General features: G+C 33.5%; 1 protein-coding gene across 1 annotated transcript in view; it reads left to right on the top strand.

The window, feature by feature from the left end:
* The window catches only part of LOC308630506 (intermembrane lipid transfer protein VPS13C-like), a gene marked incomplete at both ends in the record, with an annotated part of 188,708 nt that overhangs the window by 52,423 nt on the left and 120,952 nt on the right, over positions 1 to 15,333 (top strand). The window contains 3 exon segments of the mRNA XM_081260612.1: positions 13 to 146; positions 3,955 to 4,081; positions 7,785 to 7,981. Of these exon segments, the coding sequence (XP_081116738.1) occupies positions 13 to 146; positions 3,955 to 4,081; positions 7,785 to 7,981 (458 nt within the window).

Here is a 15,333-nt window from a genome sequence, read left to right as displayed (position 1 = left end):
CCTCTACAACAGAATGGAGGTATATTGGTGGATGTTAACACTGCTGAACATTCAACTGTCATAACCTTTCCTGATTACCATGAGAGATCTGCACCCGCCCTGATAATAAACCATACACCATGGGACATCCTCACATATAAACAAAGGTATGAAAGGGGGTTGATGGAAACTCTGGCTTTTATTGGGCCACAGTACCTTCTGAGATACATTTAGCTTTCACATACCAGATGGTCTCAGATTTTAGAAAGGTCATATGGAGCATGTGTTGCTTCTTATTAATACCCTGGTCGTGTCTTGAGACAGACAGTATTCTATAATGAAACACATTAATATTTATGCATGAAAACTTGGGAATATTCACACCAGGTGGGATAAATTAAAACTATTAATAGTTTCACATCAATTCAAATTAGGTTCTACTGCCAACTTTTTTTTTAATTTTTAAAATTTGTTTTAATTAGCTATACATGACAGTAGAATGCACTTTGATACATCGTATATAATGGAGTATAATTTCTCATTCTTCTGGTTGTACATGTTGTAGCAACACACTGGTTGTATAGTTATATATGTATATAGGGTAATCATGTCTGATTCATTCTATTCTTCCTACCCCATACACCCTCCCCTCCATTTACTCCTGTCTACCTAAAGTAACTTTATTCTTCTCACAACGACCCCCCTATTGCAAATTAGCATCCTCATATCAGAGAAAACATTCCACTTTTGTTTTTTTTTAGGATTAGCTTATTTCACTTAGCATGATCTTCTCCAGCTCCATCCATTTATCAGCAAATGCCATAATTTTATTCTTCTTTAAGATTAATATCTCATTATATTATATATATAGTATATACATACACATATACACACATATCATATTATATATATATATGTGTATATGTACTATACATACGATATATATACCAAAATTGTTTTTATTCATTCATCTATTAAAACACACCTAAATTGGTTCTATAATTTAGCTATTGTGAATTGAGCTGCTTATAAACATTGATATGGCTGCAACACTGTAATATGTTGATTTTAGGTCTTTTGGGTATAAACCAAGGAGTGGGATCGCTGGGTCAAATGGTGGTTCCATTCCAGGTTTTCTGAGGAATCTGCATTTTGCTTTCCATAGTGATTGCAGCAATTTGCAGTCCCATCAGCAATGTATGAGTGTACCTTTTTCACTACATCCTTGCCAACATTTATTGTTGCCTGTGTTCTTGATGATTGCCATTCTGTCAGGAGTGAGAATGAAATCTTAGAGTAGTTTTGATTTGCATTTCTCTAATTGATAGAGATATTGAACATTTGTTCATATATTTGTTGATTGATTGTATTTTCTTCTGTGAAGTTTCTGTTCAGTTCCTTAGCCTATTTATTGATCAGATTATTTGTGTTTTTTTTTTGTGTTAAGTTTTTTGAGTTCTTTATATATCCTTAAGATAAATACTCTATCTCAGGTGCGTGTGGTAAAGATTTTCTCCCATTCTGTAGCCTCTCTCTTCACGTTATTGTTTCCTTTGCTATGAAGAACCTTTTTAGTTTGAATCCATCCCATTTATTGATTCAATCACTTCTTACACCTTAGGAGTCTTATTAAGTAAGTCAGATCCCAGGCTGACATGGTGAAGATTTGGGCCTACTTTTTCTTCTATTAGGTGCAGAGTCTCTGGTCTAGTGCTTGTGTCTTTGATCCATTTTGAGTTTTGTGTGGAGTGAGAGATAAGGGTTTAATTTCATTTTGTTACATGTGGATTTCCAGTTTTCCCAGTACCATTTAATGAACAGTTTTTTTTTTCTCCATTGAGTGTTTTTGGTGCTTTTGTCTAGTATGAGATAACTATATTTATGTGGGTTTGTCTCTGTGTCTTCTATTCTGTACCTTTGGTCTACGTGTCTGTTTTGGTGCTAATATCATGCTGTTTTTGTTACTATGGATCTGTAGTATAGTTTAAGATCTGGTATTGTGATGCCTCCTCCTTCACTCTTCTTGCTAAGGATTGCTTTGGCTATTTGGAGTTTTTAATTTTTCTGAATGAATTTCATGATTGCTTTTTTTCTTTTTTTAAGAATTTAATCTTTATTTTTTGTTGTTTGTTTGTTTGTTTGTTTATTTATTTATTTATTTTAATGTGATATTGAGGATCAAACCCAGGGCCTCAACCATCCTAGGCAAGCACTCTACCACTGAGCCATAACCCCAGCCCCTCATGATTGCCTTTTCTAGTTCTATGAAGAATGTTGTTGGGATTTTAATTGGAATTGCATTAAATCTGTAGAATGCTTTTGGTAGTATGACCATTTTTACAATATTAATTCTGCCTATCCAGGAGCTTGGGAGGTCTTTTCATCTTCTAAGGTATTCATCAATTTCTTTCTTTAGTGTTCTGTAATTTTCATTGTAGAAGTCTTTTACTTCTTTTGTTAGATTGATTCCCAAGTACTTTATTTATTTATTTAATTATTTAACTATGTATGTATTTATTTATTTATTTAGATATATTGAGGATTGAACTCAGGGGCTCTTGATCACTGATCCACATCCCCAGTCCTATTTTGTATGTTATTTAGAGACAGCGTCTCACTGAGTTGCTTAGTGCTTTGCTTTTGCTGAGGCTGGCTTTGATCTCTTGTTTCAGCTGCCCAAGCTGCTGGGATTACAGACACCTGGCTTCAAGCATTTTATTTATTTATTTATTTTAAGCTATTGTGAATGGGGTAGTTTTCCTAATTTCTCTTTCTGCTGCCAACTTTTTTTGACAACAAACTTACAGAAAAGTTTTTGGGCTTTTAGAGCCTTTGAATTTCAGAATTGCTGATAAAGAACTGTGCAACTCTTTTTTTAATTAACTTTTTTATTTATATATGACAGAGGAATGCATTACAATTCATGTTACACATATAGAGCACAAATTTTTCATATCTCTGGTTGTATATAAAGTATATTTACAAACTCTTTAAAGTATTACCTTCCATTTGCAATCTGGTAATGCTCAGTTAGTCTTGTCCTATAAATGAAATCTAGTTTTTTGGTTAGGGATAATAAAAGGTTAAATGGAGGTCGGTGAGTAGAGAGAGAAATTGAATTTATTATTATATCTGGAATTTTATTATTACTTTTATGTTGTCATTTTGATGTCTTTCTTTAATGCTATAACAAATAAATTTAAGCCTTTAAATTACATAGTAATACTTCTATAAATGCATTCATATATATATATATATATATATATATATATATATATATACACACACACACACACACACACATATGTATATGTATGTAATGTAAATTCCTTAAAGATTTCTCTGTTCTTATTTCTCATAATATGAATCCAGGAACAGATTTACAAGTACAGAAAGGATCAAAATCTGGTTGGATTACTTTTTATTTCACTTCTCTCTAAATGTTTTTGTATTATATGGACCAATAGTTTCTAAACTTATGGGTTGGCTGCAAGGCTATGTTTCCAGCAAGTCCCTGGGAAATGCTGCTGTTTCACATGGACCTTTCTTTTTTTTTTTAATGCTGAGACCCATAATACATCTTAAGTATGCATTTGATTAACATAAGTTTAAACTTCAGCACTGAGTGAAGTTCTTCTACTAAAGATATTTACTATCACAGCCATTTCTGTAGGTGAACACTTATGTACCAATTTATTTACCTTAATGGATTTCATTGGTATGTTTCTTCTTGGATGAATTCATAGTTCAATGAACCTTTAGAAAGAAAATTATACTACAGTATTCCATTTCCCCAAACTTCAAAAGTATTAGTCTATTGGACATTTTCAGGTATTTATTTTTAGGTAGAGTTGTTGTTTATTAACTGAAGCACTTTCATAGTACTTGTATGCAAATCCCCTTCTCAATAAACTACAGATCTGGGATTCTAAAGGCCAAAATATTCTAATTTTCCCTCTGTTGATTGTATTTTAGTGGATCACAGGAGGAAGTAGAATTGCTGCCAAAACAAGCTCGACTTTTTGCCTGGGCAGATCCTACTGGCACAAGAAAACTTACATGGAGATATGCAGCAAATCTTGGGGAACATGATCTGTTAAAGGTATCATTTGATGGGATCAGCTGCTATATGGTTTTCCTGATGATTGGGAAGTAAACAAGCTACTTTACCAGGTTGTTTTGGTCCTTACTGAACTAAAAGTGAATTGGAAATATTTTTAGAATAAGTTACTTTGTAACTTTAGATTACAAACAGTTCATACTGAATATTTTATTGTAGATGAGTCAAAATAATTTAAATTTACAATTTAAAAAGTAGTTCTGTTCCTTCCTGTCCAAGTTAAGTAAAGCACCTTCTTAGCTTTTTTAAAAGGAAAGAATTTTAAGATTGGTGAAAAACAACTTTATTTTAAACATATCCGTACCACTGTTAACTGAGGTTTTTCAGCATGTTTTTCTAAATAAGGCTCTATTTTTTTAAAATCAGTGGAGTTTGATAGCATATAAATTATCTCATAAGAAATATTTGTTGAAGTAATATTGAGATAGCTAAATTAATCAAATATGTTTCTGATATAAGACTCTGGAAAGAACCTAAGAATTCATCTATCAGCCTCCTATTTGATGTTGGAATTGCTCTTACATTCGTGATACGTTATCCAGTTTCTGTAGAGATATATTCCATGACGAAAGGTTCATATAGAGTCATATTCCATTGTCCAATAATGCTAGTTGTTAAGAAGGCTTTCTTGATGTTTACTTTGAAGTTGTAATTGGGCAACAGTGACTGGATTATCTTTTCCTATATTCTCTCTGAGATGCCTATAAAAGATAAAGACTCAATCTTTGAAAAATAAGGTTGCTAGTTCCTATGTTATGAGATTCTTGGAGTGATTTTCACTGAGACAGTTTGGTGGCACTCTGTTGGTTTGCTTGTGCTTTACTTTCATAACAAATTCTCAGGTTTATAGCGGAAGAACAAGACTTTAGTTGTCCCATCCTTTTTTCTTTCTGACTCATGCTCAGGAACTCTACCAGGAGTCCCTATGCTTATCTGGGATTGTTTTGTCTCTCCTGAAATTTGATACTGCTTAACAACCACAACTCTTAGGAACTAACATGCACACGCAGAGAGAAGGTGGCAGAAGCATTATGGAGAGGGCTATGAAGGTCTGTGTACAGAGGCAGGTCTAGGAAGAAGCCCAGGGACAGTGTCAGTTTCTAAACAGATTTCAGTTTCTAATGTTTCTATTTTTTGTTAGTGAAGCAGGCAGTTGAAAAAGCAGATGGTACTACTCAGTAGATAGATTACTAGGTATTGAAAAGTGATCTAGAAACAAGGAAATGGACCATTTCTTTGTCCACTAAGTTGATGTGAGAAGGGAGTTCTGCCCAGGTATAAGTGGTCCTGAAAAGGGAGTCCAAAGAAAGTCCACTTATTGTTGACAAACTTAGATAAGGTATAAACATATCTTTCCCCAAAAAAAAGTAAATAAATAGATATTTCCTCAACTGAGTATGAATAAACAGAAAGAAATCAATAGGATTTATGGAAAAAAAATTTACAAGAAAAATGAATCATTATCATACATATTGAGAAGGTAAGTTAGACCTTAGAAAATTTGTTTAACAGAAGAAAAATTTCAAAATATATGCCATACCTCCTCAACTAAGTTATAAAGATATGACAATTTTTTTTAAAATGACAACAAATTAAAATGAAAACAGAGTGGGAAACAATATATTGTGTGCATAGAATATGTATATCACTTAATCCTAAATTTTAATTAGAGAAATTATGGAATAAATATTGTCTTTTTTAAAAAAAAATCATTGAGTTAAGGGATTTTAAAACAATGAAGAAAACTAAAGAAAACTTTGCTCTAAGAAAGAAGTGTAATAAAGTGTGTAGTAAGTGACAAATAACATTTTATTGAGTGCCTATCATATCTTGATACTTTTCATGTATTATCATTAATTTTTATAGTAATAACTTAGGACTGATAGTTGGGATTCAAAATCAGCTCTGTCTGGCTTCATAGTCCTAGACTTTTCCTTCTAGACCATGCTTCCCAGCAGTTATTTCAGTAAATGAAAATGCTTTAAATTCTTCTAGTCACAAAGATACTCAGATTAAGTTTAAAAAAAAAGGAAAAAAAACAAAAAACAGTATGTAACACTGAAGCCAGTTGTGGTGGCCTGTGCCTGTGGCCTAGCTACATGGGAGGCTGATGCAAGGGGATCACTTGCCAGGAGTTCAAGGCCAGTGTGGGCAACACAGTAAGATGGTGTTTCTTTAAAAAGAATATTGTATCTAACTATGTGCTAATTACAAGAAATCTGTCTTAACCTAACCAACAAGAAAATTTTAAGCATGAAAAGATAGTGAAGATTTATTAGGCAAACAGAAGTAAAAAATATGGCAAATTGTTGCATTTTAGATTTGATGAACTATAATCCAAAGCACAACTATTGGATTGTCATAATATGACAGAAAATGAGGGGTCACCACAAGTATTCATCCCATGAATAACATTGCATTAAAATGCTAGAAGTTAATTAAACACATTTTTGGAGTTTAAGATACCTTATTTTTTTTTCATTTAATTTTTAACAGCTAATGTAGATGGAAAACAGAACATTGGAATGATAATTTGAGATTGGAACTAAAATACATATCAAATTTCATAGTTTGCAAAGAGTTCATCTTATTAATAGGCATCTTTGAAAATTTGAATATTACATTAAAAAAATTGGACAGGTTAATTTTGCCATACAACATATTTTTAAAGTAATAATAAAATTTAAACAATAACAAAATGTGCTTTTTGTAAAATCTTTATTTTTTCCCAACAAAACACAAGGTGAAAAGGCACATAATAGGAACTTTTATTGCCTGTTGAAAGGAACTGTTAAGTTTATGTTTAGCATAAAAATTTTGTAAAGGATTTTATTAATAATATATAAATTTAGTCTCCTAAAACACTAACCAATCAAACTTCATAGTTTTAGGTGCTATATAAAACCTTTAGCCACGAAGGTTATTCTTAAACTTAGTTCAAACTGATTACCATAGTTAGACTATTTAGCAGTGTGATTTACATAAATATTTGCTATGTTATAAATTATTAAAACATAAAAATAGATCAAGCTAGTTTTGCATCAGGTTGCTTTTCTAATAAACATCTGAACTAGACTGTTCTTCAGCTTGAAGACAAGTAATTATCTTGTGGCATTGGTGCCAGCAAAGGATTCTCTTGCTTCTGCTCAGTGCCCTTTGAGCATTAACTGGACAACACAAACTAAGATATAAAAATGCTAAGTACTCTTAATCTTTGTCATTGTTTGAAAAAATGGTACATTTTAACATAGATTATACTTTTATTTATAAATTTGTTGGTAAAGTGTTTTCCATTTTATGGGCATGCTTTTTAAAGTTTTCTAAATGTAGAAATTTCTTTTGAATTTATATTAAAATCAGAAAAAAATGTTGCTGGAACTGAAGGTGCAGGTCATAATTGATTCAGACATGTTTCAATTAATTCCTTGTTGGTTAAAAACTTCATAGAACTGATGATTATTAAGTCCAGGGGACTTCATGAAGTTCACTATTGGACACTATGGGTTTGACAACAGTTTTCTAATTTTTCTCAGTTACTGTCGTTTGACCTTAAATAGTAAAAAAAATATTCATAACCCACTTGAATCTAATGTATGAAATATGATATGTCAAGAGCTTTGTAATGTTTTGAACAACCAATAAAAAAAATATGTGTGGCCTTAATGAAAAGTCTTTCTTTTCTCAGGATGAATGTGGACAGTTTCCATACTATGCAAACATCCAGATGCAATCATCCGATGATGTTGCCTTGGTTTCCAAAGCACTGCAGGCAGAAGAAATGGAACAGGCTGATCATGAAATTACCTTGTCTCTCCACAGTCTTGGGCTCTCATTGGTGAACAATGAAAATAAGCAGGAAGTTTCATACATTGGAATAACCAGGTATACAAGAAGAAAGATAAAACATCAGAAATCTTTAAAACGCACTGAGTTCATAATATTCAATTTGATAAGCGTAAACATACTCTTTCTGAATTTGTTATGCTGTACATTCATGCAGTAAAACTTACCGAATAATTAAACAGCTGGCTGAAAATCCCCAAAGATAGAAAGATGAGTAAGATATTGTTTTTACTGTCACAATACTCATTGTCATTTGGTGGGGAAGAAAGTAGTTTCTTCTTTCCTTATTGAGTGGTTTTTCTTAAATGAACTATAAAAACACTGAGAAATGCTACAAAGAATTATATATATTTGCAATGTAAACAGGTGGAACTAACTTACTCATTTTGTCAGTTAGAGGTTCTAGAAAATGGCAACTGAAATAAATTAGAAAAAAGGTTCATAAAGGAAATTGGATTTGATATGAGTAATCTTTCATTTGAGAACTTTTAATACTTATGGAACAGTTATTTTTTCTGGTTCTGTTTATACCTACTTAAGAAAAATATTATATTATTATTATTATTATTATTATTATTATTATTATTATTATTATTTAATCACACTGAGTTTGATAAAAGACTCATTCTTTCCTGGGGATATTAAATGAAATAGTTATGATAGTTATGATACCAAATATAACCAGCATAGGTTGAGAATTCTACTTTCCTAACCCTAACCCTAAGTAGGAAAGTAAAATTAGATAAGAACACAGATAATGCATGTAACATACTTTGCAAAACACCTATGGGTACTATACATGGTATCACATATGCCATTAAGGCCTTACATTTCAATATTACAGAGAATTTTTAAACTAAATATGAAAATAATTTTTTAGTCTTATATATCCAATTTTACCTTCTCTTTATTTCTTTGATATAACTTCTTTATACTTTAGTATTATAGACACTATGATATTTTGTTAGGTTGACCTTTTAAAGGACATTTGTAAAATTCATCTTAATAACTTGATTGATTTTTAAAATCATCATACAAATTCAGTAACATCTAAGCTTCAAAGGAATACTAAGTTGCATAATTTTTAAAATCGGTTTTATTTGTTTGCAGTTTTAGAACTAGAGAAAAATAGTGTGTAAATATGGAGTTCCTCTGCATTGCACACTCCCAAGTTTTCTCTATTATTAAGGTCTTGCAAGAGTGTGGCACATTTGTTACAGCTAATATTGATATGTTTTTATTATCTAAAGTCCATAGTCTCCATTAGGGTTTGCTCTTTGAATTGTTTGTGACAAATGTATGGAAACATATTCTCCATTATAGTGTCATATAGTGCCTTAACCTCTCCTATTTTCAGCCTGTCAGTCTCTGGCTTTCTCCTTATTCCCAAGTATTTTATTTTTGGGGGGATATTGTGAATGGAGTAGTTGTCCTCATTTCCGTTTCAGAGGATTTGATGCTGATATACAGGAATGCATTTGATTTATGCGTGTTGATTTTATATCCTGCCACTTTGCTGAATTCATTTATTAGCTCTAATAGTTTCTTTGTAGACCCTTTTGGGTCTGCTAGGTATAAAATCATGTCATCTGCAAATAGTGATAATTTAAGTTCTTCTTTTCCTATTTTTATGCCTTTAATTTCTTTCGTCTGTCTAATTGCTCTGGCCAGTGTTTTGAGGACTATGTTGAACAGAAGTGGTGAGAGAGGGCATCCCTGTCTTGTTCCAGATTTTAGAGGGAATGCCTTCAATTTTTCTCCATTCAGAATGATGGTGGCCTGTGGCTTATCATAGATTGCTTTTACAATGTTGAGGTATGATCCTGTTATCCCTAATTTTTCTAGAGTTTTGAACATAAAGGGATGCTGTACTTTGTCGAATGCTTTTTCTGCATCTATTGAGATGATCATATGGTTCTTATCTTTAAGTCTATTGATGTGGTGAATAACATTTATTGATTTCCATATATTGAACCAGCCTTGCGTCCCAGGGATGAATCCTACTTGATCATGGTGTATAATTTTTTTTGATATGTTTTTGAATCCGATTCGCCAGAATTTTATTGAGGATTTTTGCATCTAGGTTCATTAGAGATATTGGTCTGTAGTTTTCTTTCTTTGAAGTGTCTCTGTCTGGTTTAGGTATCAGGGTGATGTTGGCCTCGTAGAATGTATTTGGAAGTTCTCCCTCTTTTTCTATTTCCTGAAATAGCTTGAAAAGTATTGGTGTAAGTTCCTCTTTAAAGATTTTGTAAAACTCTACTGTATACCCATCCGGTCCTGGGCTTTTCTTAGTTGGTAGTGTTTTGATGGTTTCTTCTATTTCCTCTATTGTTATTGGTCTGTTTAGGTTGTCTATATTCTCCTGACTCATTCTGGGCAGATCATATGACTTAAGAAATTTATCTATGCTTTAACTATCTTCTATTTTATTGGAGTATAAGGATTCAAAATAATTTCTGATTATCTTCTGTATTTCTGAAGTGTCTGTTGTGATATTGCCTTTTTCATCCCGTATGCTAGTAATTTGAGTTCTCTCTCTTCTTCTCTTCGTTAGCATGGCTAAGGGTCTGTTGATTTTATTTATTTTTTCAAAGAACCAACTTTTAGTTTTGTCAATTTTTTCAATTGTTTCTTTTGTTTGGATTTCATTAATTTCAGCTCTGATTTTAATTATTTCTTGCCTTCTACTTCTTTTGCTGTTGTTTTGCTCTTCTTTTTCTAGCATTTTGAGATGAAGTATGGGATCATTTATTTGTTGGTTTTTTTTCTTTTTTTAAGGAATGAACTACAAGCAATGAATTTTCCTCTTAGAACTGCTTTCAATGTGTCCCATAGATTCTGATATGTTGTGTCTGTGTTTTCATTTAACTCTAAGAAGTTTTTAATTTCCTCCTTGATGTCTTCTAAAACCCATTGATCATTCAGTAACCTATTGTTCATTCTCCAAGTGATGCATTTTTCCTTCCTTCTTTTATCGTTGATTTTCAGTTTCATTCCATTATGATCAGATAAGATGCATGGTATTATCTCTACTCCTTTATATTGTCTAAGAGTTGCCCTGTGACATAATATATGATGTATTTTTGAGAAGGATCCATGTGCTGCTGAGAAAAAAGTGTAACTGCTTGATGTTGGGTGGTATATTCTATATATGCCAATTAAGTCTAGGTTATTAATTGTGTTATTGAGTTCTATAGTTTCCTTATTTAACTTTTGTTTGGAAGATCTGTCCAGTGGTGAGAGAGGTGTGTTGAAGTCTCCCATGATTATTGTATGGTGGTCTATTAGACTCTTGAACTTGAGAAGAGTTTGCTTGATGAACATAGCTGCACCATTGTTTGGGGCATATATATTTATGATTGTTATGTCTTGTTGGTATATGGTTCCCTTGAGCAGTATGTAGTGTCCCTCTTTATCCCTTTTGATTAACTTTGGCTTGAAATCTATTTTATTAGATATGAGTATGGACACTCCTGCTTGTTTCCGCAGTCCATATGAGTGATATGATTTATCCCAACCTTTCACCTTCAGTCTATGTATATCTTTTCCTATCAAATGCGTCTCCTGTAGGCAGCATATTGTTGGGCCTTGTTTTGTGATCCATTCAACTAGCCTGTGTCTCTTAATTGGTGAGTTTAAGCCATTAACATTTAGGGTTATTATTGTGATATGGTTTGTTCTTCCAGCCATATTTGTTTATTAATGTTACTAAACCTGATTTGTTTTCCTCTTTGATTACTTTCCCCCCTTTTTTTTTATCAAACTAGGAACTTCTCTTTTTGAAATAACTGTTGGAAAAATGAAAATGACAAGCCTTAGACTTGGAGGAAATATTTGTAACCTGTGTAATCATGGACACATTAAGAATATATAAAGACCCTCATTATTCATTAACAAAATAAACAACCCAATAAAACAGGGGTCAGTAATTTAAACAGACATTTCACCGAAGATATGATCTTATAAGCACACAAAAAGATATTCAACATCATTATTCATTAGGGAAATGCAAATTAAAGGCACAGTGACACACCATTGCACAGCTATTAACATGGTTAAAATTTTTAAAAAACTGACAATACAAAGTACTGGTAAGATGCAGAGCAATTTCAACTTTTCCTACATTGTTAGTGGGGATGCAAAAATAGCACAAGCATGGCAGAAAAGTTTGAAATTTTCCTATAATGGTACACACATACTTTCTATGCAATCTAAAAATCCCATTCCTGGATGTTTACTCTTGGGAAATGAAAATAAATGTTTATACAGACATGAATGTTTATAGTAACTTTATTCATAATAGCTTCAAGTTGGAAACCACCTAAATGTCCATCAACCAGAAAGTGGATAAACAGCTAATGGCACATACAATGGAAGACTACCCAGAAACAGGAAGGAACAATCTACTGATACATGCAACAACATGGAGAGCTTTCGAAAGCACACTGTTAAGTGAAAAATAAAACACACATAATACTACATACAAATGACTATTTATGTGAAATTCTGTAAAGGCAATACAGAAATTAGATCAGTGGTTTCCAAGGTGAGGAGAAGGGAGTGACTTCAAAGAAAGATGAGAGAATTTTATAGGGAAATGGGAATTTTCTATATTTGACAGTGAAGGAAGTTAGATGACTTTATATATCTGTCAGTCCTCAGGCAACTAACTATACATATAAAATGGGTGAGATTCTTATATGTAAATTATGCCTCAATAAATCTCAATATAATTAAAAAGCAGAGCTTCATTTTCACCATCACCCTTCCATAAACACCCTGTGCACTCTAACCTCACTGTAGAGTTGTTTGCATCATGGGTTACACAAAACTTCACTACATCAGGAATCTCCTTGTTCCACTCCTCAATTGGCCAACCCAGTCACTTTTCCAGACTATTCAAATACACCACGACTCTGGGAAGGATTTCCTCCAATCTTTCTTTGGGCATGACACTTCTGTGTGTCCTCATTCAGGCAATTCATGTATCACTTGAACACAGATCTTTCAGGATTGCATATCAAAAGCCAAAGTCTATGAATGTGGGGCCCATGTCCTTTTCATTCACTTGCACCCATAATTCAGCAAAGTTCCTATTAATACAGTTGAACTGAGTGTTCATGGGGTACATAGGAATGTCCAGTAGACTGAATTCCTGAATAAAGAGCATGAAGGAGCTCTCCTGGAGTGAGGTTGTTAGAATGATGGACTGGGCCTTCCTTGAAACTTAATGATTCCCCAGACCTTGGTATCTCCCCCATGGGCTCCTACTCTCCTCTCTCCCTTCCTCTGCCACACAGCAGCACTGTCCTACAAAGCAGCCCCCTGTATGCAGGTCCAAAGGCATTTTCTCTGAACCAAGTTATTCATGGTCAATGGCCCATAATATGGTATGAAAATATAGCATTTGTGCAAAGTTCCTTGAAGAGGATTGTTAGAGAAATAATCAATAAACAATGTTTCAATAGATGGGGGACATGGTGAAAAATTCAATTCCACTCCATACATAGTGTTTCGTTCTTATTTACCAGCCTAATACCAATTTTTAACTCGACAGGTAGTATATAAAGGAATCTGTACTCAGCATTTATTACTGTGAGCAAGCTCCACTAATGCTTTTAGGGATTGTGTGCTCTCCTGAGAAGTAAAGCAAAAAATATGTGTCCACAAATGTTCAGGAAATGCTAACTGCAACACCATGCAAGTTAACTTTCAGAGTCAACTTACTTTGCCCCTATTAGGCAAAAGGCTCTGACTCCCAAAGAAATGTGTGTTAAGTAGGTGACTTTGATGCTAGGCAAGAACAGGGCTTTGTCCTGGATAAAGGTCGTTTGGGAAGATAAATGCTCCCTCTGTGTCCATACTTCACACTGGTGGACAGAGTGATAGTCAACCAGTTTATTTTCCAGCAAAGGGATGTGGCCATGTGACATGTGAAGAAAGAGCCTGCATTTACCTTCCAGGTATTTGACCCTGTCCTTCTGAGAGCTACTGGGCATATTTCAAGTCTAAATTCACAGGAGAGCATTTCCAGAGCACAGAGCACATGACCCAGCATTTAGACAGAGATGAGAAAACAACCTGAACCGAGATACATTAAGGAAATCCAGTTTCATGACCTTCATCTATGTAAAGTACAGCACCTTTGTCTCTTGTCATTTTTTGGCAATATGACTTGCCTGTCATTTTTCTTTTAATTTTCTTCTCACCATATAGAATTCTACCTTAGGAGTTACTGTAGGAAACATATGATTAATCTTTTATAGACCTATTCACCTATGTTTGAAGGTAGTTTGTTGATGACATTGTCATTCCCCTGAACTCTGAATCCCCTGGGGTACCTGTTTCTTGAGCCAAGGGCCAGGCTGAAAGGAATGATAGGTGTAGTTCAACTTGAGAAAGCACTTGGAGCTATTTGTTCTCAATCCAGGGGAGTGATTTTTTAAAGGAAGGATCAGTGACTGGTAAAATGTATGTTGTTTACAGAAATCTGGACATTCTATGTGTACATCTGGGTGTGTAAGGGATTTTTGTGTGCTTGTGGGCTGGGGATGAGCACTCTAAGCCCAAACAAAACTGTGCCTCCTTCTAGGGTCACGGCTTTCTTTTTCTTTTAGAGCAGAGATTCATCATCAAAAATCTCAGAAGAAACCAACTATTTAACTGATAAGTTGATAGGTATTTTAATATTGAAATGTATTTTCTAAGTTCAATACTTATTGACATTTAATCAATGAAAGCAGGGAAGTATTTGAGGAATGCAGATATTTGAACCTGCTGTGATTGATGATGGCTGCAATCTTTTATCAGTTTCAGCATCCACTTTATCCCTATGTTTAAAAAATTGGGTTTCATATTATCGAGAAAGGTCATATTCATATAGGTCATCAATTGCCAGTTTTAAGTTTTCTAATAGCTTACCTATTCCCACAGAATGCTCTTTAATTAAAATAAAAGGCGAGAGAAAAGCTTTATTCTGAGGGCTGAATGAAAATAAAATGACCTGGCAGCTTCAATGAATACACTGATGTTTTCCTCTATGTTAATATTTAGGGTATAACATTTACATATCAACACAATTTACAACTGTTTGCTAAATGGAAATTTATTTTTAAATGAGATTTGAGAGCTCTGGTTCTGCGTAAAGTGGAGTAATATACTCTGCTGTCTCTGCCACTAAAAGCAAGGAGATATCCTGGACATGATGCATGAAGCTGCTGTCTGAAAAGTAAATGGCAGCAGGCAAAATGGGAAGGGAGCAGAATTTGAAGTCCTGCTAAACTGGAGGTGAGGAAGTTTCCTATTTTTTGTTTCTGTCTGGATCTACTGGTTTGGACCCAAACTAGCCTCAAACACAGAAGTGTACACAGGGTGTGAAGCAAAACTCC

This window comes from Spermophilus citellus (genome assembly GCF_964194105.1).
Source record: "Spermophilus citellus genome assembly, chromosome: 11".
NCBI classification, from domain to species: Eukaryota; Metazoa; Chordata; class Mammalia; order Rodentia; family Sciuridae; genus Spermophilus; species Spermophilus citellus.
This window is presented reverse-complemented; position numbering and strand designations above follow the sequence as displayed.